Source organism: Lynx rufus, unplaced genomic scaffold, assembly GCF_022079265.1.
Source record: "Lynx rufus isolate CCGP_SWC_20201006 ecotype Redwood Valley unplaced genomic scaffold, mLynRuf1.p SCAF_6, whole genome shotgun sequence".
NCBI classification, from domain to species: Eukaryota; Metazoa; Chordata; class Mammalia; order Carnivora; family Felidae; genus Lynx; species Lynx rufus.
The window spans coordinates 74,222,250-74,247,222 of record NW_025814878.1 but is presented as its reverse complement, the minus strand read 5'-3'; the positions used below and the strand labels follow the sequence as shown (position 1 = coordinate 74,247,222).

General features: G+C 37.7%; 1 protein-coding gene across 1 annotated transcript in view; it reads right to left on the bottom strand.

Moving 5' to 3' along the window:
* Positions 1-12,310, bottom strand: part of ELOVL4 (ELOVL fatty acid elongase 4) — a 31,847-nt gene extending 19,537 nt beyond the window's left edge. The window contains exon 1 of the mRNA XM_047102987.1: positions 11,900-12,310. Within this exon, the coding sequence (XP_046958943.1) occupies positions 11,900-11,999 (100 nt within the window). The 5' untranslated portion in view covers positions 12,000-12,310. The remainder of the gene's footprint in view (positions 1-11,899) is intronic.
* Positions 12,311-24,973: the final 12,663 nt, after the last annotated feature.

Sequence of the window (24,973 nt, the reverse complement as noted above, 5' to 3'; positions counted from 1 at the left end):
AGTGATGAGCAGGGAAAATTTCTGCTTTAGCCTCCCCTTACATCCTCAGGAAAAAGGGTGATGGTTTGAATTAGGAAGAGTGCCTGGATGAATGTAAGGAAAGGGCAGACCTTGCAGAATATAGAGGTGGTGCAGGCAGAGGTTCGGCTAAAAAACGATGAAGAGGTCGGCGTGTGATGGGCAGACAGGAGGGAATGGAGGTCTCCACCAGCAAGGCAAGGGTAAGCTGCAGCATCTGAGGGGACGAGGGGGCAAATGGCCTGAAAGTAGTTACAACAGGAGGGCAAAAATGTTTTCTGTAACTGAGTTGTAGAACAGTCACCAAAGAGCCTGAAAGCATGGATAAAGGAGTTAAAAAATAGAGAAAAAAGGAAAGAAGAAATTTGGTTCTAAGTCTGCCTGAGCAGAGATCATGAAAAAGGTAGAAAGTGAGACAAATGATAAAATCTCCCACAGAGAGCAGATGCACAGGGGGGGATTCAGACACTGCAAAGGAGAAAAGACAATAACACAGATGAGGTGAGTGAATCATTGTGTGTTGCAAGCTGGAAGACTGATTCCTTTGAGGTTTAACTTCAAAGGATTAGTACTAGAAAGAGACGATCCAAGGAAAGTCAGTTCACTCACTTGGGAAAAGGGAATAATAATAATTTATTCTTTTCAATAAATACAGCCCAAAGGAATATGAGGATTAAATGTGATAATACATATAAAGCATTAGACATACTGCCTGGAACTTAGTAAGCATCCAATAAATGTTTGCTATTATTAGTAGACAGTAAAACAGTATTTGTTGGATGAATAGGAAGCTTATACTGCCTTAGGAAAAAGTCGCTCATGTAGGAAGGTGAAAGGTCCCAGCTTGATTAGGTCCCAGCTCCATTACTTTCCAGCTTTTTTGCTGGTGTTGTTTTAAGAATTTAGCTTTTCAAAAAAAATGTTAATTGAGTTTTGAGAAAGATAGAGAGAGCACAAGCGGGAGAGGAGGACAGAGGATCGAAGTGGGCTCTGCACTGACATCAGTGAGCCCGATGTGGGGCTCAAACTCACAAACCACAAGATCATGACCTGAGTCAAAGTCATATGTTCAACTGCTGAGCCACCCAGGTGACCCCAAGCTGTGTAGTTTTAAGTCTGTTTCTTCATCATATAATGATTAAATAATACCTACCTTATAGGGATGCTATGAACATTAAATAAGGTGTATAAAACACATACTGCAGCATTTTACAAGTCCATAAGGGTCTTATTCTAGAAGCTCAATAAATAGCAGTAAGTTTCACTATGTGCAGATGACATCTAAATCCATGGTTGAAATATATATATATAAATACATATACACACATATATGTATATATATATATACACACACACATATTTACATATACTTATGTATATATTTGACCCTCGAACATCATAGGTTTAAACCACATGAGTCCACTTCAATTCGTAAGTTATTTTCAATAAATACAGTACAGAACTGTAAATGTATTTTCCTTATGATCTTCTTAACATTTCTTTTCTCTAACTTTCTTTATAATTAAGAATACAATATATAATACATATAACACAAAGTACATTAATCAACTATTTATGTTATGGTGAGGTTTCTGGTCAATAGTAGGCTATAAGAAGTTAAGTTTTTGGGGAATCAAAGGTTATACATGGATTTTTGACTGTGCAGGGGGCAGCATTTCTTAACCCCTGAATTATTTAAGTCAGTTGTGTATTTTTCCCCCAGACCTCTTAATTGCCTAAAATCCCCCCACCTTTTGGCATTGTTTCCCTTTCCCTACAAACTGGCTCTTATGAATATGTCTTCATATATATGTATTTGATATGAAAGAATGACGCCTCACATCCTGGAAGCCAAGATAAAATGCAGCTAAGTGGTTTCCTTCTTGCTGCATTTTCACATTTTGCTTAACTTCTCAGAAAAGCAGTCATAAAACTTCCTCCCTGTGCTAATCTGGAAGTTCAAAGTCCAAACATCCCCTAGTGCCACTATGATCGTAAGGATTTAAGGAAACTGAAATGGTATTTCCTTTTAGTAAAAAAAACAAAACAAAACAAACAAAAACACTGAAAATACCATTGAAGTGTGTGTATGTTTTAATGGGAACTGTGACCATAATCTTCTCTTGCTAACAGTTCTATATGCTGAATATCCAATGGGTAATTTACTGTTGGTCCTGAATTTATTTCTTTTCACTAATTACCAATAGTTTCACACTTAGACTATGAAATTTAGCAAACATTTTCATAATTCACTTTGAATATATTTTTTTATTTTTAAAGAGAGCACGTGTGGTAGAGGAAGAGAGAATCCCAAGCAGGCTCCATGCCTGGACCCGCCTCCTGCCTCCTGGCTGCCCCCCAACCCCCGCCATCCCACCATGACATCACAAGCTGAGCCGAAACCAAGAGTTGGATGCTCAACCAACTGAGCCACCCAGAAGCCCCTGAATATACTTTTTTATAGTTCTAGCCACTCCACCATATAGAAGTCAACTTTATCTTCTCAGGCTAAATACTTACGTTGTTTATATTTTACATACATATACAATTTAAATATATAAATCTATATAAATATCAGTTTTTAGTTTAATCTCATACAACAGCCTTACAGTACTTTTGAGTATTTCAGACGTTTTTATTTAGATTGCCTCTGGCGGTATTACAACTTTGTTCAGATTTAGTATTCTAAGTAGTGACAGTACATAGATAAGATAGATAGCAGTATAAGATCAAGTAAAGTAGGTCAGAGGTTTGATTATTGCTTTCCTGCTTGGCTAGTGTGATGGGAGACAAGAGCACTGGGCTAAGAAACAAAACATGCTATTAATACCCATTTTCGCTACAGCGTTCATCCACAAGTGATTTAACTTCTATGACTCTCAGAGACTTCTAAACATATGAAAATAATAATGCCTACCAGTCCCATCTTCCAAGGTTGTAAAGTTCTTGCTAAAATTGTAAAATAAAATACAAAGGCAAGGTTGTCTTTCTTGTTATTTGCTACTTTCTAGCCATTTGGGTACTGCTCTTTAGGCAACACCTATGCATTCCCTTTATAAAGCCATTTTATTGTAAGCTGAAAAAATAAAACAATAAAAACTTAAAGAATAAAATAGATATTTATTTTTTTTAATTTTTTTTTTTTACGTTTATTTATTTTTGAGACAGAGAGCATGAACGGGGGAGGGTCAGAGAGAGAGGGAGACACAGAATCTGAAACAGGCTCCAGGCTCTGAGCTGTCAGCACAGAGCCCAATGCGGGGCTCGAACTCACGGACTGCGAGATCATGACCTGAGCCGAAGTCGGTCACCCAACCGACTGAGCCACCCAGGCGCCCCGAATAAAATAGATATTTAGTTTAACAACAAAATGAATTTATGTGAGGAGAGCAGAGAAATTGCAATTTTGAACATGCAAACCATGGTGAACCACAGGAAAGTCCTAAGAACAAAGGAGGAGAGCATCCTTTTTTTTTTTAATTTGTTTTTTCTAACGTTTATTTATTATTGAGAGACAGAGAGACACAGAGCATGAGCAGGGGAGGGGCCAAGAGCTGGAGAGACACAGAATCCAAAGCAGGCTCCAGGCTCCAAGCTGTCAGCACAGAGCCCGACGCGGGCTTGAACTCACAAACTGCAAGCTCATGACCTGAGCCGAAATCGGACTGAGCCAGCCAGGCGCCCCGAGAGCATCCTTTTAATAGAGGGGAAAAAAACAAGTTGGCAGAGGTTGTTAAGAATGGTCCATGGGAAGAGGGTGAGAGTTCAGGGCTGTGGCAACTTCTCATTGGCTGGGTTGCTGCTGGCCAAGGAGAAAATCTTCCTCCTGCTAGGGTATTAAAGTAAGCCTCTTCTTGTCTGTGGGAGTATATAAAGTAGGCTGTGACAAATGGTACATGCCTGAGAGTTCTCCCTTCACGACTTCCCAATTCCATTTTTAATGAGGTTTTCCTTTACACATTTTCACAGAATCAACTGTTGTACCACTGAACACTGAAGAAAGATCATTTCTACAGGTGCTATATTAATTTTATAATATATGAATTTTTTTAATTGTGGTGAAAACACATAACAAAATTGACTTAATCATTTTTAAGTGTACAGTTTAATGATATTAAGTATATTCACAGTGTTGTACAACCAATCTCCAGAACTTTCTCATCTTGCAAAACTGAAACTCTCTACCTATTAAACAACTCCCCATCTTTCCCTCCTCTTAGGCCATGGCAATCAACACTGTACTTTCTGTTTCTATGAATCAGACCACTTCAGAGAGCTTATATAAGTGGAATCATCAATATTCGTTTTTGTGACTGGCTTTTTTCACTTAGCATAATGTCTTCAGGGCTCACCCTTTTATAGCATACATCGGATTTCCTTCTCTTTTAAGGCTAAATAACATTCCCTTGTATGTACACACTACATTTTGTTTATCCATTCATTCACCAATGGACATCTTCCACCTCTTGGCTATTGTGAATAATGCTGCCATGAACATAGGTGTGCAAAACTATATGAACTTGTTTAACAATACATATCTGTGCCTTAGTTTTTGTTTAATAAATAAAAATGAAAAGAAAGCTTATTCCTTTGAATGCTCCAGTTCAAAATCATAATGCCTATCTGTGATTACACCTAACAGTGTGTAACTGATTCCTTCAGTGGATTAATGCATTTGCCTTTCAAATTCCAAGATTTGTAGTCTAATTTAAATGTAATCAAAATATATTGACAGGTATTTAAAAATGACAATATTCCATGGGAAAAAAATGACAAAATTAAGAGTTTTTAAAATTCACATTTGGTTAAGGACATATTTACAACAAAATTATTTAATTTTTTTGTTTACCCCATATACTAAGACCTACATATTTGTAGCAATTTTACAAAAATTTTAAGCCATACTTTCAAATTTTAGAAATGCTCATAAAGTGCCTATAACTGAAAATCTTTTGTAACGACATATGATAAAATTTTGCATTTTCTGTAGGAAAGAATGTAAAGTAAGATTAAGTTTAGACTATTTAAGCCATCACTTTAGGAGCTATTATGAGAATTCAATAAAGTGGCCTTAAGAGATGATACTGTTTCAACCATCTCATGGTACAGGTAGAAATATGAAACACAAAGAATCATGAACTTGCCCCAAACCACATAACAAGCCATCCTCAGAAGTCATATATTACATAATAATTGTAATGCATAATTGTATATATTGTATATAATGTACAATAAACTAATTATTTAATGTTATTGCTATTAGCTTTGACAATATAGGCAACTCTTGATTATTCAAGAAATATCTAGATGATTAAATAGGTACAGTATAATGGCAACAAACAGTGCTATGTCAAAGCAGGTACTTAAATATCTGTATCCCTTTGTTTTTCTATTCCTTTACCTACTTCTTATGGAGCAGATAAGAAAGTAAAAAAGATTAAATATGAATCTATTGTTATTTTTACTATCTTAGCAACACTAATAACAGGTTTGTTGGAAAAGATTAAAATTATTGCATAGAGTGAGGTTTTTAAATTACCGATCAATGTATGTTTATAGGAAATTGCTTGACCTATTTAAAGAATTTTTTTTAATTGCATATATATCCAGAATTTAAGAGTTGGGTGAGACCTTAGAGATGACCTGATTCAACTCTCTCAATTTACCGATGAAAAAAGTTGAGATTGGAAAGAGGGACCTGTCCAAAGTCTCCCAACTAATTAGTGAAACTAAAGCATTGGTCATCTAAATCCCAGTCCAGTCCACGCTGCCCTCCTCACTTCCACATTCATCATGATACTTCCACATAGATAGGAAGAAAGAATTACATCTGATTTCAGATCTCTCAAAAGTAACGGTTTTGTGCTAATAAATGATTTAATGGTTTGGTTCCTTCACTAAATTTAGTCAACATCAATTGAATATGGCTAATTCATGATAAAGGTCATTAAAAAAACTTTATATAATTTACTGTGGCACCAAATATTATTAGTATTTCGCAACAGAATATATCACTATTTGAAAATATGCTAGATTAAAGGGGTCATCTCTTGACACATATCAAATCAACAAATACAAGGATATTCCCTAGTGTTGGGGAGAAAAATACAAAGAGGTGAAAGGGTAAATAATAATGAAGGTTAAGATGGTTCAAGAAAATAGAGTTACAGAAGGAATGGCTCAAGGAAATGCATGAGCAATTGCTAACAGGAATGGGATCAGATGAAGGAATGAACTGCTCCAAGGGTACCAAGGCCCAGAAAGGCTTTGTGAAAGAGGGCAGTTGAGCTGGGTTCTACTGCAGTGCTCCTGGAGAAGTAGAGAGGAGAAAGGGCAGCAAAGGCAAAGGGAACAGTGTACTGAGAAACAAAGACAGACATGGGCATGATTTACTCAAGAGGGAGTTATCCAAGTTGGCTAGAGCTACAGGTCTGTGGCTAAGGAAATACTACAGGCTGAAAAGGAAACTTGGAAATCTGGTTTCGAAAGTCCATTGTATTTCCTCCCTTCTCTTTTCTAAAAGTCAAAACTCTGGTGAGTTTTAAAAATATATTAGAATTCATTCTCATTCTAAGGGAAAATAAAACAATAGCACCTTGATTTTTTTTTATTTTTTTATTAAAAAAAATTTTTTTTAACGTTTATTTAATTTTGAGACAGAGAGAGACAGAGCATGAACGGGGGAGGGGCAGAGAGAGAGGGAGACACAGAATTGGAAGCAGGCTCCAGGCTCCGAGCCATCAGCACAGAGCCCGACTCGGGCTCCAACTCACAGACCTCGAGATCGTGACCTGAGTTGAACTCGAAAGCTTAACTGACTGAGCCACCCAGGTGCCCTAGTGCCTTGATTTTTAAAAGGAAAAATGTCCAAATCATGAAAAGGAAAAAAGAGCCATCTAAAGTGAGAAAAGAGTCTGCTCTGTTATAGAATCCTTCTCTATGTGCTTATATGTCTAATTTGAAATAATAAATGACTCAATAAACCCAAAATAATACTTAGGTTAGTAATATTAAATCACTCACTAATGACATTATCATATGACTTGAGAAAAAAAAATCTAACAAATTCAATTTTAAAAGGATAACCAACTTTTTTGTGGCTCACAAAAGCACTGTCTGACATAATTACCTATGTAATTCGTAAAACCTCATCTACCTAAGCCAAAAAATCTAACTGTATAAAACTATCCCGACACCAGTTTTAGAATTTGCATTGTTTTACCCTCCTGTAATTTCATCTGTGATTGGATGTTCTGCTATGAGGCTGTTGGGGAATGGACAAGAGTAGCAGACATTAAAGTCTAAGAGTCTACCACCAAAACAAGAACAAAAACAAAAAAAATCCTTAAATGGTGTGGACCTTTTAGAGGCTTCAGGGAGGTTATGAGAGAGAAGGATAACTCTAGGACCTCACTGAAAACACTAGCTAAGGGAGATCTCATGTTAGGAGCTGGTGATGTCCCACATATTTATCTTTAATTAGCTGCCTGGAATTTAGAATGTCTTTTCTCAAAGAAACATCAAAAATGGTAACTAGGCTTCCAGGCTAGGCCAAACAAACAAACAAAATATACTTTAGACAATAACAAAGATTAAAGACTACACATTAACTGTGACAAATAATAAAACTAATGTAAATATATTGTAACATGTTTAAAACACATGCTAGCATGTGGGCCTAGCACTCCCAGGGACAGACCTTTTACCCCAGCTTATATGAGCTGAGTTAAATGTCCCCTCTCACACACCCCCAGTTTCAGCAAATCAGTATGACTCACTGACCCTAAAACACATTCTCAGTTCCATGAATTTTTAGTCTTTGAAGCCCTTCTCCTTAGTCTACCTATACAAATACTCTCTGACAATATTCACATCAACTCCACATGGTGACAGCTGAAATATTCTAAAAATAGGGCTTGTATATTCTTCTTACAACTCAAGACCGTACTGCAGGTAAAAGAAGTAAAGATAAGAATAGTGAAGAAGGACTTTTCTGACTTTCCTAGGCACCAGCTAGGCCTAATTCTGACAGATCACAGAACCACAGATCATGCCTTCAAAGGACCCTTTGGATTCCCAAGGTGGAATAGCCATGACTTCATAAGCTGCATGGGTGCAGTGACCAAGTGTCCTCATTCTTTCTCCAGAGCCCAGAACTATGCCCACACATGGTAAGGAGAAAAGAATAAATCCTTATACAAGCCTTGCTTCCAAATTTCATCATCATCCTACAAGAGTCCTCCTTCCTCCTGTACCACTCATCCTCCTCTCCCTTCTGCCCCTCCAAAAACAAGCAGGCCCTTTATGCTCTAAGTTTAACTCCCAAGTAAACACAAATTTTGCATCAAAATATGGGCTACTATTATCTGTAAACAGAGAGCAATGCCAACCACCTCCACTCCCCGCCCCCCTCCCCACCACTACCGATACGTACTCCATGAACAATGGCTGTTTAAAAACATGCTGCCAAAAAGAAATATGGCAGTTCAGGAGACAGCTGGCCTTATTGCAGGCATGCTGGCTATTAACTCTGTCGGATATTTCTATGCTAAATTCAGTTACACAAAAGGCTACTAATAAGCATTTATTTTAATAAACAAATACAATAGATATTGTAGATAATTGGGGTATTTATAAGTTGGAGAATACTAAGATTCACCAGGTTTAAAATTTTACATACAACTTTGATTTTATATACTTTGAGCCTAGTATCCCAGTCCTAATAATTTTAATGTACTCATAAAGTAAAAGAACAGAAGGAAAAAAAGTTCAATAACATCAGAATACCTACTCCCATGCCACCAACTAGTATAAAGTTCTCCAGCAGTCTATACTTTCCTGTGTAATATACACCGAGATTAACTCATTGTTCAAAATCTCTAAAAATATAATATAGGGAAGTAGAGAATTATTTTTGTTGTTTTTCCTAAAGTACAGCTTTTTCAAAGTTTCAATACTAACGTATAAAGTGTTAACAGCTGGGGCTCCTGGGTGGCTCAGTTGGTTGAGCATCAGACTTCAGCTTAGGTCATGATCTCACAGCTCATGAGTTTGAGCCCCGCATCGGGCTCCCTCTGTCTCTGTCCCTAACCCACTCACATTCTGTCTCTGTCTCTCTCAAAAATAAACAAACATTAAAAAAAATCTTCAGTGCTAACAATTATAGTAAAAGTAACATTACCTGTGTTAATACTCTATGGGTCATATTCTGTATTTGCTAGACATGTGCCTTTGAAAAGCCCAGTTTTTATACATTGCTTTGAGCACCACCGTATGTTTTATTAAATAGTACCATTTGATATAATAGCACAAAATGATATTTTTCCAGAAACCGTTTGCCCTAGGGCAAAGATCTCTTGCATCACCAAATATACTCTACAAATCTGTAACTATTCTTGTTATGACAGTCCAAAGCAGATACACTCATTTACACTTAGGTAGAAACTTCAGTGGAGAGAAATATTTAATGGACTAATAAAACGGAGATAGAAGCATGTAACTACAGTCTGGGAATGAAAGCACTCAAGGGCACAGAGCCTAGTTCGTATCTTGCTCTCTGAATAATCTGTGTCCTTTCATCACTCACCTCTATTTCTCAAGACCATCTTTTCTCTCCACCCATTTTTATTTCTCCCTCTTTCCAAACATCTGACTCATCAACTTTTATTCAGCTTCATCTAATAAGCTACTCTTCTACTTTGAAACTCCTTCACTCAGATTTTCATGAAATTATAGCAAGAGGAGATCCTTGTGGAGAGCAGTGTGAAGTTGTGAAAGAAAGGCAGCACGGAGAGCATAGGATAGGGGGTGAAAGGAAATGGGACACTATGGGGTTCAGGTCTGTCCTGCCTGCATCTAAAAAAATATTTCTCCTCACAGCAGAAAGGCAGAACAAACTATATCCCACTAAGCCTCTAAGTTGGTTTAAGAAATACCATCTACCTACAGCAGGTAGCTCATTACAGAAAGCAAGGAAGCAGTCTCAGGTTTCGTAAGTGGATAGCCGGGGCATGGGTGAATACCTTCCCTCTAACTTGCTAGTGAGAGGTCACTTGTGTTCCAGTGGCTACTCTCACTTCTCAGACTTGGTCTACAATATTATCTTATATGCCCTTCACAGGCTAGTAGCAAGTTTTCACATGAGGCAACTGCACAAAATTTCCTATCTTTTTCGTATTTTTTTACAGCAGCATCATTAGGAAGGAATTAACCAACACAGAAAAGTGTATTCTACCTTTGCACTCAGTTTTTGTTTCTGAGACTCGAGAAGTAAGAAAGCTCTGAGATAGGAAGGGAATAATAGACAGGAATGAGAACTTCTGGGTGTGGCTCTGGCTGAATTGAGATTGGAGGACCTTGACGATGTCTGTACTCTAAAGTATGCAAAGTACAATTATCTGCCAAAGCTGATGTTCAGCTCTGCACAATTGTGTAATGGGAAACCCTGATGCAATGCTTAAATAACCAAAATCAGAGATGAAGGGAAGGGTACATCTTTCCCAGCTCTCGTAGGTACAGGGTAACCTCAGTGTAACAGCACATAGAAGATTTAAAGAAAGACTCCATTAAAAACTGCCTTTTAACCATTTCCAACTGCAACGGCTAATTAAAACAGCTTATTTACCAGTGCCAAACCTGAGATTCCTAGCTGAAGAAGTTAAAGCCACAACAATGTCGAAGAATCATTTTGTCTCACACAGAAATAATTCCAGCACACATTTTTCTCTACAAAATGTATCCCACATATTGTACTGTAATCACGCTGTAACCACGGTTCCATTTACTCTGACAACAAATACAAAACTACAGGAATATATTTTCATTTCTAGGGAAAGGAGGCAGAGTCATAATGTGTAAGGTTACTCTCCTCCACTGCTGGAGATGCAGTGCCACACTGCAAAAGGACTAGAAAATTATAAATCATAAGATCATTTCTAAAATCCCGTTAGGCTAATTTTTTTGTAATTTCAAAAACTTTTAAGTGCTTTAAAACCAAAAGCAACTGAAGCAAATTAAGAAAATCAATGGCAAAAGGTAAAAATAACATAATAGCCCAACTGCTCCCACTAGAAGAGCTGCATAAATCCACCAATAGACGATCCCTGTCAAACTACAACCGCTAAGGGGAAAAAGTTTGCTAATTTAAGAAAATTGTATACATGCAGGCTGCTGGGACGACCTCTAGGTGCTGCTGTAGAGAGACCCCCTTCCTAAAGACTTATTTCTTTCCGGGTATTTTAGCCTCCCCCACCCCCTGACTGCACTGCACTGCGCAAAGCCATTATAGACAATCACTTCAAACATATTTGCTGCTGAAAAAGCCTCAGAAACTAACATCCTGCAAGGTTCAAGAGGACAAACAATGGCTTTTTACTTTTTGTTCCAAATTATAGTATAGATGGATGAGTTAGACTAAACATTAGCAGGTTTAGCAGATTGTGTCAATGCAACCAGGAGGCCGAAGAGACGCAAAAAAAGACAGCTACCACTGAAGCCCTCCTCCTTCCCCCAGCCATCTCTACAAAAGGACTATTATTAGTAAATGTTAAAACCAATCCTGTGCATAAGTTAAAACTGTCAGACGAGACTGGGAGATGTGGGAGTACAGGGTGGAGTGGTTCCTGCGACGAGCTCTTAGCAGCCCAGGCTCCATCTGATATGTCAGCCCCAGCATCCGAGAAGCTGACGAGAGATGGAAGCTCAGAGGAAAACCCTGCGAGCGTCGCGGGGGGAGGGGGAGGCCTTAACGTTCGGATCAGATTAACCAGTGCCAGACCGCGGTCCCCGCGCCCCGCATCTCCTCTGATCCGCAGCATCCCAAAAGCCGCAGGGAGCGAGGGACTGCAGGGCCGGACGAAGACGGGGCAGCCAGCTGCTTTACCTGTGATGGACCAGGTCCAGCGGTAGAACTCCACGGTGTCGTTCAACGCCGTGGACACCACGTTGAGGACACTGCCCGGCTCCGAGTCCAAGAGCCCCATCGCGGCTGTAAGCGGGCGCCGGCGGCAGCGGGAGGAGAAAGCGGAGACACCGCGGGCGGGTTGACCCCGAAGGCGACGCCGACGGAGTGAGAGGCAGCCGGGGACCCCTCTAACGGCGGCGGCCCAGCTGCGTCTTCTCCTCCTCCTCCTCGGGGCGCCGCGGAGGTAGGGATGCGGCGGCTGCGCCGACTAGCCGGGCGGAGGAGAAGGTACCGTCCAGGCTCCCAGGAGAAAGAGGAGGAGGAGATCCCGCCGTGAGCTCCAGGCGCTGCACCAGTCTGCCGCCTCGCGCCGCCGCCGCTCCAATCCCCTCGGCCCGAGTCACGTGGCCGCGCGCGCGGGGCGGAGGGGCCGCCGCCCCTCCTCCCGCCCGCGCCACTGGGACTCTTGCGCAGGGATGCTGCGGTCGTGGGGTGGCGAGAGCCAGGTCCGCGCAGGCGCGCGCCGCCCCGCACCTCTCGCCGTGCGGGAGCAAGACACCTGGGCCCTTCTGAGCTGTCTGTCTTCCCACCGCCCACCCCGCGAGTCTCCCTAAGGCTCCTTCTCAGTCTCGGTCGTCAGGAGGAGAGTACGCCGCCTTCCCACGGGTGACCTCGCTTCCTCCCCGATACATCTTAGGAAACAAGACAGGGAAGAATGGGCGTGTTGTGAGCAAGGATGAGGTAGGCGAGGTGCTTTGGTCCTTACCTGTCATTCACTTCTATTTCCTTTAGGTTCGGTGTTTTCACCCCTACTAGCACATGCCTGTCCTGACAAGAGAAATGCACAAGTTATCCCTCTAAGTTAGTGAAGTGATATTTGTCTTCCAAGCTACACTGTGATTGGACTTTGGGGTCTACTCACTAACCAATTTACAAATAATTTGAATGAATGCTTGCATGTGTTTTGTAGACTCTTTCATTATACCTGGAATAATCAAAGAAATATAATTGTCTTAAATAAGGTCATTATGGCTTCAGACAAGAGGGAGGACGGAGAGAGCCCTTACTGTTAGAGAAGTCCTCTTGGACCTGAAGAAGTTGAGGTGAATGTAAAAGGATAATTGCTCAGGAGACAAAGGACAATCTAGGGGAAAGAAGAAAATATTAATTTTTTATTTTAAAAATTGTTTAGATGGTAAGGTGGGAGCCAACAATATAATATACCCCTGAAAAGTAGCAAGTATAATCTACATACAGTTCTTAATTTGATAGTTTCTGATGTCAACAAGACCTTTGAGAATAAACTTCTCACCTACTTGTTACTTAAACATGTCACCTACTTTTTGTTTAACCTTTTCTCCAGTTGTTGGTTTAGGATGCTCCATTTAAACCACTGAGTCAAGTGTGTGATTGCTTCTGCTCTTTGGCACTGTTAAAATAATAGGAATGCTGTTTTTTAGCATATTTGGATAATTTATTTGTTTTCCAGTTGATTTGGTTATATGTTCTTTGACTTTATTTTATCTTGGCAACATCCTAGAGGATAAGAATTATTTTTAGTTCCTCATTGAGGACCTAACCCAGTGCTATAAATAATAACTAATGAATATTTATGATGATGTCAACATTATAACATACTTATTTCAGAACATAAAGACTATTATAAGTGGCAGGAGATTTAGGGAGAGAAGAGGTAATTAAATGTAATTGATTTATTATATCAAGCAACCACAGTCTTCTTTAATGCTGTATTCTTGAAATTAACCAAATAAAATGTAATTTACCAGATTAAAGTTTTTGGATTGAAATTATGGTTTCTCAAGTCTCAACCCCAAAGTTATGTGTATCATACAGAATTTAGTAGATATTTATATACACACAGTCAAACTGTAATACCTGAAGAGTAGATAAAGATCAGTGATCTACTCTATGCACTTTGATGATCTAGTGAAGTTCAGATCAGTTTGACCTTCACCTAGAAAATTGATTACTACTTCTATATAGTGAAATCCTGGATACTTTTTATGGAGAACAGATCCCCATCCTCACCCACATTCACACACACAAAACTTCATTCAGCATCTTAGTTGTTTAATGCAGTGTGAACTTGTTATAACAGCTTCAAGTATTTTTCTAGCCTCTCTGTAGTAGAGGCCAATTTAAGCCCCTCTATTCACTAGGGGGCGCCTGTCACATACAAGAAAATCCTAGACAAGTGATGACAAAAAGTCAGGAGTGGCACTTACACTTCCTTCACAGTACCGAGAAGAGTAGTATGTTTATTTGCATTTATGATCTGTCTAATCATACAGCAAGAAAAGTACCCTAGAACTTACCCACTCTGGAGCTCCATTACCCAGTATAGAGACTAATAGTCCAGTACATACTCAATTCGCAAAGGGAAGGAGACCTGCATGTTCATTCACCTAGAGCGACAACCATCTAACCAAGACCTTGGTGGCATCGTGACAGAACAAAATCAAATATATGCATCCATAGTATCTGCAAAATTTTGAGGCCTAGAGTTATTTGTTGTGGATTGAATACAAATAAGATATAGTTATCTACAAAAAATTGAGAGGGGATATGATTATCATAAAAATTGATTTTATATAAAATAGCAAAATATTTTAACATTTCTTACAGCCCATGCAGAGTTAACAACATAAATCAAGCTGTCCATTTTTTCCCTAGTGTTTCTGCCTTTCCACATTGTCAATATCATTAGCAACGTGTGCTTTCAAAAAAAAAAGTGAACCTAAGAATCTGTTGAATCAGGAATGAAAGCATGTAGTTTGATGAAGAATCGTAGAAAGGCCTTAAATGTTATGTAAGTAAATTGTAGATAATACTTACAGAAAATGGAGAAAATCCTTGGTAATAAAGTTGACCCTTGAACAACACAGGTTTGAACTATGTGGGTCTACTTATACATGGATTTTTTCTCATAAGAATCTAGGAAAAACTTTTGGAGATTTGCAACAATATGAAAAACTCACAGATGAACCACATGATCTAGAAATATCAAAAAAATAAAATTAGGTGTGTCATGAATGTGTACAATATATGTAGATACTAATCTATTTTATCATTTGCTATCATAAAATATAGCAAATCTATTATGAAAAGTTAAAACTTACCAAAACTTACCCACACAAACATTTATAGACCATACAAGGCACAATTCACAGTTGAGAGAAATGTAAACAAGTGTAAAGATACAATACTAAGTCATAACTGCATGAAATTAACTGTAGTACATACTGTACTATTGTGATAATTTCATAACCCCTTCCTGTTATTGTGGTGAGCTCAAGTGTTGCCAGTATCCACTTAAAACACTGTGTGAGGGGCACCTGTGTGGCTCAGTCAGTTGCGCATCCAACCGTTGATTTCAGCTCAGGTCATAATCCCAGGGTTGTGGGATAGAGCCCTGCATCAGGACTAAGCATGGAGCCTGCTTAAGATTCTCTCCCTCTCCCCCTCTGCTTCTCTCTCTCTCTGTCTCTCAAATAAAATTTTTTAAATACACACTGTATGATACTGATCCTCTCTGTATGAATAATATGTCTCTCCAGTAAACTGGGAATCACAGTAATAAGTGATCTCTCCTGGATCTCACATAGTTTTCATCATGTTTAGTGCAATACTGTAAGCCTTGAATGGGAACCATACAAAGTGTCACTAGTGATGCTGGGAGTGCTCCCAAGAAGCAGAGAAAAGTCACGACATTACAAGAAAAAGGTGAATTGCTTGATATGTACCATAGATTGAGATCTGCAGCTGCAGATGCCTGCTGTTTCAAGACAAATGAATCTAGTGTAAGGACCGTTGTCAAAAAAAATAAAAATAAAAAAAAATAAAAGGACAAGTCATGAAGCTGTTGCTACAGTTCTGCCAGCAGGTGCAGAAGCCTTGAACTTTTTGCAAACTCCCTTTTTATCTCATACTGAAAATGCAGCTTTTATGTGGGTTCTGGATTGCTATAAAAAAGGCATAATTATAGACTCTAATATTTGAAAAAAAAGTGAAGTTATTATATGACAACTTAAAGCAAAAGGAAGGTGAAGCGTGTGATGCTAGAGAATTTAATGCCAGTGAAGGATGGTTTGATAATTTTAAAAAAGAATTTGGCTACTAATGTCAAGTTAACAGGAGAAGCAACTTCTGCCAATCAAGAGGCAGCATATGAGTCCCCAGACACCATTAAGAAATCATTGAGGAGAAAGGATATCTGCCTAAACCGGTTTTTAATGCAGATAGAAGTGCCCTATTCTGGAATAAAATGCCACAAAAGACATTTATTAGAAAGAAAGAGAAGTGAGCACCAGGTTGAAGGCAAGAAGGGAAAGTCACCTGTACTGTTTTATGCAAATACGGTCAGGTTTATGATCAGGACTGCTCTTATCTATAAAGCTGCTAATCCCTTAGCCTTGAAGGGAAAAGATAAACACCAGCTGCCAGGTTTTTGGTTGTACAACAAGACAGCCTGGACAACAAGAACACTTTTTCTGGATTGGTCCCCTCAATAGTTTGTCCCTGAAGTCAGGAAGGATCTTGCCTTTGGGGATTGCCTTTTAAAGTTCTTTTGATATTGGACAATGCCTCTGGCCACCCAGAACCCCATGATTTCAACACCAAAAGTGTTAAAATGGTCTACTTGCCCCCAAACACAATGTCTCTAATTCAGCCTCTAGATTAGGGGGTCATAAGGACCTTTAAGGCTCATTACACATGGTACTCTGTGGAAAGGGTTGTTAACGCATGATGAAAGTAAGGAAGGATTACATCATGAAAGTTAAGGAAGGATGCCATCATTGTTATAGAAAAAACTGTGGAAACCATCAAGCCTGAATTTATTCTCCTCACTGAATTTATGCCTTGCAATCATTACCAATCTGATAGGCAAATATTATTTCATTGTTGCTTAATGTTTTATCATGTTAATTGTCATTTTAGCTTATTTTGAGAACCATCTATTTGCATTCTCTGGCTATTTTTTGTCTATTAGTTGTGTCTATTTTTCTTATGGATATATGTAAGATTTTATGTAACAAAATTAATAAGTTTATCTGCTATACATGTTGCCAGTATATTTTCCCAGTTTATTTGTCTTTTACTGGATTTGTTGTAATAATTTTTAACTGGGCATATTGGAGACTGGAAATAAGTTAGGCGTACCTACCACCACCTCCCCCAGAATTATGTATCAGAGGGGTGCCTGTCTGGCTCAGTTGCCAGAGTATGTGACTCTTAATCTTGAGGTCATGGGTTCAAGCCCCATGCCAGGTGTAGAAATTACTTAAATAAATAAACTTAAAACAAAGAATTATGTGACAGAATGTCTTGTGATCATTTTCAAACTGTATAGCCCCTGGAAGTTCTGATTCACACTTTTAGGAGCATATGCTGCTCCCTTCCCAAGAATCTCAAGTATAAATAGCTTGCACTGGAAATCATCATTTTTGGGTCATCCAGTATGTACAACCAGTCTTTCCTTTTTATGGTTAATGCCACTGATTCAATCTTCCTTCACACAGCCATCCGTTAAAGCCATGTAGCCACACTTCAAGTCAGCACTCAAGGATGTAGTGATAAATCTGCCAAACCATGGTATTTCTGCCAGATCTTCCAGGCTTGATTACACTGAGAAAAGTTCTGTCACTCTCACTTGAATATTGTCTGGGTTCCCAGTTCCTTCATTTACTATATCCTAGAATACCTCCATCTTCACCAGTGATATAAACCTTGACCAAGAAATCTGATAATAAATGGAAAGTGTTAAGGATAGTTCCTCTTCACCATGCTTTTGTCTTGCCATTACTAACAGTCAGTCTGGTTTCATTGTAAGAAAAGACCAAGGGGTTCCTAAGAGGAAATTAATTAATCATTATAAAGGAAAGAAACTGTATTTCAAGGACTTAGTTTAAAATCTGACCCTTGGTTCCAGGCCAATGTTTAGCTAATTCCAGAAGCCATCTTTCATGAGCCATTCTGATATTCTGTGAATGCCTTAAGGAAAATGACTGTGTATGAATTTAAAGACATTTTCTAGTAGTTAGCTGCAATGTTTTGGGCCCAGCAGCTGTGCAGAGGGACATGCCACAAAATGAATGATTACACAAAAATGAGTAACCTCCTTCAGACCTTGGAGAAACAGCCTTGACTCTGAAGAATCCATAGACAAAACAAAAGGACATCACCAGAAGGAAAGTATTGACTTTTATAAGATCACTTTATATACCTGGCCCCCTTTTCTCCTTTTTTCTCATCAGCTCCTTCTTTCTGACCTTTGAATGTTAAGAGTTCTTTCTGGTTGTTTTATAGTCTTCTCTTTTTCTTGTAATTATACTTCCTATCTAAATTATTTGACCCATTCTCTTGGCATTAGTTGCCATCTGTTTATAACTCCCAAAATGTGTATCTCCAGCTTAGATCCTTCTTCAGGCTCATATATCTCACAGCTTGTGTAATACTTTCTCTTTGATGTACCTTAGACATCTGAATTGCAGTGTACTAGAACCTATTCCCCGCCCCCCCCATCTGTTCTTTCATATTTCTCTATTTCCACACATGCCAAAAAGCATCACTGGTACTTCATTCTCTCTTACCACCGACATCCAATCCATGACCAACTATCATTCTAGATGCAAAATTTATCTTTGACTTCTTCCACTTACCTCAGCTCTCCTATATACACTTTAACCTAAGCCTCCCTCGTCTCCTGCACCTTACTCACCTCAATCACCTCTTAACTCTCTGCATCCATTTCTTCCTTTCTGCAATTTATTCTCACAACAGTTTAAGTACTTGTTAAAAATTGTACACCAGATCATGGTGCTTCTTGCCTTAAAACCTCTTAATACTTCTACTGTTCTCAGGAAGCTTCAAGCCTCTACATATGCCTCCCTGCCCACTATTCCTCTGCCACCTCTGCCTTCACTCTACAATGAAGCAATGGAGCTATTCTTGACTTCTTTGAGTTTCTTCAAAGATCCAAGCTCCTCCTTGCCTCAAGGCTTATGCACACAAGTTTTCTGTTTCTTCGAATGTTCCTTTCACAATCTGCTATTAGAGCTAACTTCCACCTTACTATTAATATATCACCTCCATGGAGAGCTCTTCCTGATTTCCATGGCTAAGTTTTATACACCTTCATGGTATCTTGTACTTTTCTATCATACTACTTATGTCATTTAGTATTAGGTATGGATATATATTACAGAAAAACTGAAAATAAGAGTGCCTAAAATGGGGCGCCTGGGTGGCTCAGTCAGCTAAGTGTCTGACTTTGGCTCAGGTCATGATCTCATGGTTTGTGAGTTTGAGCCCCGTGTCAGGCTCTGTGCTGATAGCTCAGAGCCTGGAGCCTGCTTTGGACTCTGTGTCTCCCTCTCTCTTTGCCCCTCCCCTGCTCATGCTCTGTCTCTCTCTCTCTCTCAAAAATAAATAAACATTAAAAAAAATTTTTTTAAGGCGTGCCTAAAACATGATAGAAGTGTTGTTGTTTTTTTTTTTCTATGACTTACTTGAAGTCAGGAGGTAGGCTGACCAAAACTAGTAGAGAGAAAAAAATCAATAAAAGGTAATCATCTTTTATACAACTTCAAAATACATAAAGTAATTTTTACAGACTAAGGAAAAAACTAGACAAATTCAAAATCATTGTCAGGGAATTTAATACCATCTCTTATATTTGATAGAATAAATGGACAAATCCAACTACTAAAGAATACACATTCTTTTTTAGTGCCCACAGAACATTCACAAAGATCTAGAATTTTCCGGGCCATCAAATAATTCTCAACAAATTTCAAAATATTGAAATAATATACCCTATGTTCTCTGACCACAAGGGAATTAAATAAAAAATCAATAACAATACTAAAAAAATGCTAACCACTTATATATTAAGCAACATGATCTTAAATAACACATGGGTCAAAAAAATTCAAAAACGAAACTAGAAAATGCTCCAAACTGAATAATAATTAAAACATAACATACTAAAATGTGTGGGATGTAGCTAGAGCAGCTGTGAGAAGAAAAAAAAATTACTTAAAACACTTTTATTTGACAAGAAGAAAGATTTACAATCAGTGCTCTAAGCTTCTAACTTAAAGAGCTGGGAAGAAAGTAAAATCAAAGTAATTAAAAGAAATAAAATAATAAAGATAAGAGCAGAAGTAAAAGGAAACAGAAAATAGCCTGTTGAGAAAATCAGCAGAACCAACAGTAGACTCTTTGAAAAGGTTAAGAAAGTTGATAAACCCTGAGGTAAGATAATAAAAAAAAAAAAAAGAAAGAAAGAAAGGGAGAATGAAAGAAGGATATTATCACAGAACCTGCAGGCATAAAAATGATAATAATGTAATACTATGAGCAATTTTATGCTAGAAGGTTTGATAAATTGGATAAAATAGACTAGTGCCTCAGAAAATGTAGCTTATCAAAACTAAAACAAGAAGAAATGAAGAAATGTGAAGTCTGAATAGCCATAAACCGTGAAAGAAATTAAGTTTGTAATTTAAAAATGTCCCAACAAAAAGCTCCAGACCGATAGCATCATTGCCAAATTCTATGAAACATTTAAGGAAGGAATAATGCCAATCTTACACATTTTTTAGAATACAAAGAAGGTAACCCTTCCCAACTTATTTTATGATGTCAATGTAACTCTTATACCAAAATCTAAAAAAGACTTGTCAAGAAATGTAAAATACAGTGTAACATTCCTCATGAACATAGATATAAAAGTCGTTTTAAAATCTATCAAAACAAATTCAGCAAAATATAAAGAGGATAACACATCTTTATTTATTTATTTATTTATTTATTTATTTATTTATTTATTTATTTATTTTATTTTTTTATATGTATGAAATTTATTGACAAATTGGTTTCCATACAACACCCAGTGCTCATCCCAAAAGGTGCCCTCCTCAATACCCATCACCCACCCTCCCCTCCCTCTCACCCCCCATCAACCCTCAGTTTGTTCTCAGTTTTTAACAGTCTCTTATGCTTTGGCTCTCTCCCACTCTAACCTCTTTTTTTTTTTTTTTTCCTTCCCCTCCCCCATGGGTTCCTGTTAAGTTTCTCAGGATCCACATAAGAGTGAAACCATATGGTATCTGTCTTTCTCTGTATGGCTTATTTCACTTAGCATTACACTCTCCAGTTCCATCCACGTGGATAACACATCTTTAATGCACCAAATAACAGCATGTCAAAATACATGAGGCAAAAACTAATAGAACTGCAAGGAGAAGTTGAAAGCTCCATTATTATAGTTGGAGACTTCAACACCCCTTTTCAGTAATTGATAGGTGAAGCAGGCAGAAAATCAGTAAGGCTATAGTTGGCCTAAAAAACACTATCAATCACCTGATCTGATATAAAATACTCTAACAGTGTATGTCTTCTTCTCAAGCTTATATGGAACATTCACCAAGATAGACTATATTCTAGGCCATAAACACACTTTAACAAGTTAAAAAGCATAGAAGTCATACAATATGTCCTCAGACCATAACACAATCAAACTAGAAATCAATAACAGAAAAATAACTTGAAAAACCTCAAATATTTGGAGATTAAACAGCATATTTCTAAATAACACATGGGTCAAAGAAGAGGTTTCAAGAAAAATTTTTAAATACTCTGAACTAAGTTAAAATAAAAATAAAACATTAAAACTTGTATAATGTGGCAAAAATAGTGCTTAGAGAGTTTTTATTGCATTAAATGAGTATATTAGAAAAAGAAATCTAAAATCATTAAGCTTTTTTTTTTTTTTTAATTTTTTTTTTCAACGTTTATTTATTTTTGGGACAGAGAGAGACAGAGCATGAACGGGGGAGGGGCAGAGAGAGAGGGAGACACAGAATCAGAAACAGGCTCCAGGCTCTGAGCCATCAGCCCAGAGCCTGACGCGGGGCTCGAACTCCCGGACCGCGAGATCGTGACCTGGCTGAAGTCAGACGCTTAACCGACTGCGCCACCCAGGCGCCCCTAAAGTCATTAAGCTTTTAATTTAGGAAGCTGGGGATTATCAATGTGAATTTAAAGCAAGCAGAAGAAAAGAAAAATTAGAGGAGAAATTAATGAAATTGAAAATAAGAAAACAGAGGGAAAAAAACAATAAAACCAAAAGCTACATCTTTGAAAACAAAAATGTAATTGATAAAGGTCCAGTAACCTAGTGAAGCCAAATAAGATCTAAAATTCATACACCTGTAGCCAAACCAACTTTAAGGAAAAAAGGAAAGAAGACACAAATTATTGACAGAAATGAAAAAGCGGTCATTACTACTGGTTCCATGGACACTAAAAGGATAATAAATGAAGACTCTGAACAAATCTGTGTCCACAAATTTGATAGCTTAGATGAAACAGACCAATTTCTTGAAAGACACAAACTACCAAAATTCAGGGGCACCTGGTTGGCTCAGTCAGTTGAGCATCTGACTCTTGATTTCGGCTCAGGTCATGATCCCAGGGTCATAGGATTGAGCCCTGCATAAGACTCTCTCTCTCTCTCCCTCTGTCTCCCACCCCCATGTCTATAAAATAAGAAATAAAAATAAATAAATTTAAAAATCCACCAAAATTCATACAAGGAGAAACAGAAAATGTAAATGGAACTATATCTATTATAAAATTGTAATTAGTAACTCATAACCCCAGTCCCAGATGGTTTCACTAGTAAATTCTAACAAACATTTAAGGAGAAAATGATTCTTTACAATTTCTTGTAAAAATTGTATTTGTAAAGAACAATTCTTTACAATTTCTTCCAGAAAATAGAACCAGAGGGAACACTTTCTAACTCATTCTATGAGGCCACCATTATCCCAATACCAAAAACAGATCAAGACATTATGATAAAGGAAAACCACAGATCAAAATCTCTCATCAACATAGATGTAAAAATCCTCAAGAAAATATTACCAAATTAAATCCAACAGTGTATAAAAATAATTAGACTTATTCTAAAGTGGACTTATTCTAGCTAGGCAAGGCTGGTTCAATGTTCAAAAATCAATGTAATCCACCATATCAACAAGCTACAGGAGAAATTCTTATTGATCTTATCGACTAATACATAAAAGGCATTTGACAAAATCCAACATCTATTCACATTAAAAACTCTCACTGAACAAGAAATATGAGGGATTTCCTCAACTTGATAAAGAATCTTTACAACCTATAGCTAATATCATATTTAAAAATGAAAAATTGGACACTTTCTTTTTAAAATAATGAACAAGATGAGGATATCCCTTCTCACTACTCCTATTCAATATTGTACGGTAAGTCCTAGCTAGTGCGATAAGAAAATAAAAGGAAGTAAGTGCATACAGATTGGAAAACAGGATATAACACTGACTATATGGAAAACCCCAAAGAATAAACCACAACAAAAAACTTTTGGAACTACTAAGTGAATAGAGGAAGTTCATAGCATACAAGAATAATATACAAAAGTCAGTTGCTTTACCAGTAATGAACAATTGGAATTTGAAATCTAAAAATAGTATCACTTACAATGGTATCTAGGAAAATTAAATATTTAGGTATAAATCTAACTCAGGTATATGATCTATATACGAGATCTGTGTATGGAAACTACAAAACCCTCATGAAATAAATTTTAAAATATACAAGTAAAAGGAGAGAAATGATATTCCATGTTCACTGACTGGAAGACTAAATGTTGTTAAGATGTCAGTGCTTCCCAATCTGATCTAGATATTCAATGCAGTACCAATCAAAATCCCAGCAAACTCTTTTGTAACTGTTAACAACAAACTGATTCTAAAGTTTTTATGGAATGCAAAAGAATAGCAAACACAATACTGGAGAACACAATTGGAGAACTTATACTGCTTTCAAGGCTTCCTATCAAGCTACAGTAATCAAGATGGTGTGGTATTGAAAGAACGAACTCATAGAACAATGGAAGAAATATAAAGCCCAGAAATAGATTCACACATATATAGTCAACTGATCTTTGACAAAGGAACAAAGCCAATTCAATGAAAAAAGGATAGATTTTCAACAAATGGCACTAGAAAAATTGTACATCCATATGCAAAACAAAACAATAACAACAATAAAAACTAGACACAGACCATCTATCTTTCATCAAAATGAACTCAAATTGGATCATAGACCTAAATGTAAATGTAAAATAATAAAACTTCTAGGTGAAAAGATAGTATAATCTAGGTGACTTTTGGTGATTAGTTTTTTAGATACAACACAAAAACACAATCTGTGAAAGAAAAAAATTGATGTCATTAAAATAAAAACTTCTGCTATGTGAAAAATTGTTTAGAGAATGAAGAAACAAACCACAGACTTGGAGAAAATATTTGCAGAACACTTATCTGACAAAGCTTTGTATTGAAAATATACAGAGTATTCTTGGGTCACCTGGGTGGCTCAGTTGGTTGAGCATCCGACTTCGGCTCAGGTCATGATCTCAGGATTCAAGAGTTCGAGCCCCGTTTTGGGCTCTGTACTGACAGCTCAGAGCCTGGACCCTGGCTTTGGCTCCCTCTCTCTCTGCTCCTCCCTCACTTGTGCTCTGTCTCTCTCTCAAAAATAAATAAACATTGAAAAAAATAAAATATACAGGCTATTCTTACAACTCAACAGTAATAAGACATATAACTCAATTTAAAAATGAGCAAGAGATCTGGACAACTCACCAAAGAAAATATACAGATGGCAAATAAACACATGAGATGCTCAATGTCATTTTCCATTAGAGAACTGTAAATTAAAACAACAATGATGGGGCACCTGGGTGACTCAGTTGTTTTAGCATCCGACTTCAGCTCAGGCCATGATTTCACAACTTGTGAGTTGGAGCCCCACATCAGGCTCTCTGCTGTCAGCACGGAGCCTGCTTTGGATTCTCTCTCTCTCACTCTCTCTCTCTCTCTCTCTCCGCCCTACCTGTTCTCAGGCGTTCTCGCTCTCAAAAATAAATAAGCATTTAAAAATAATAAATAAATAAAAAATAAATACAACAATGATATA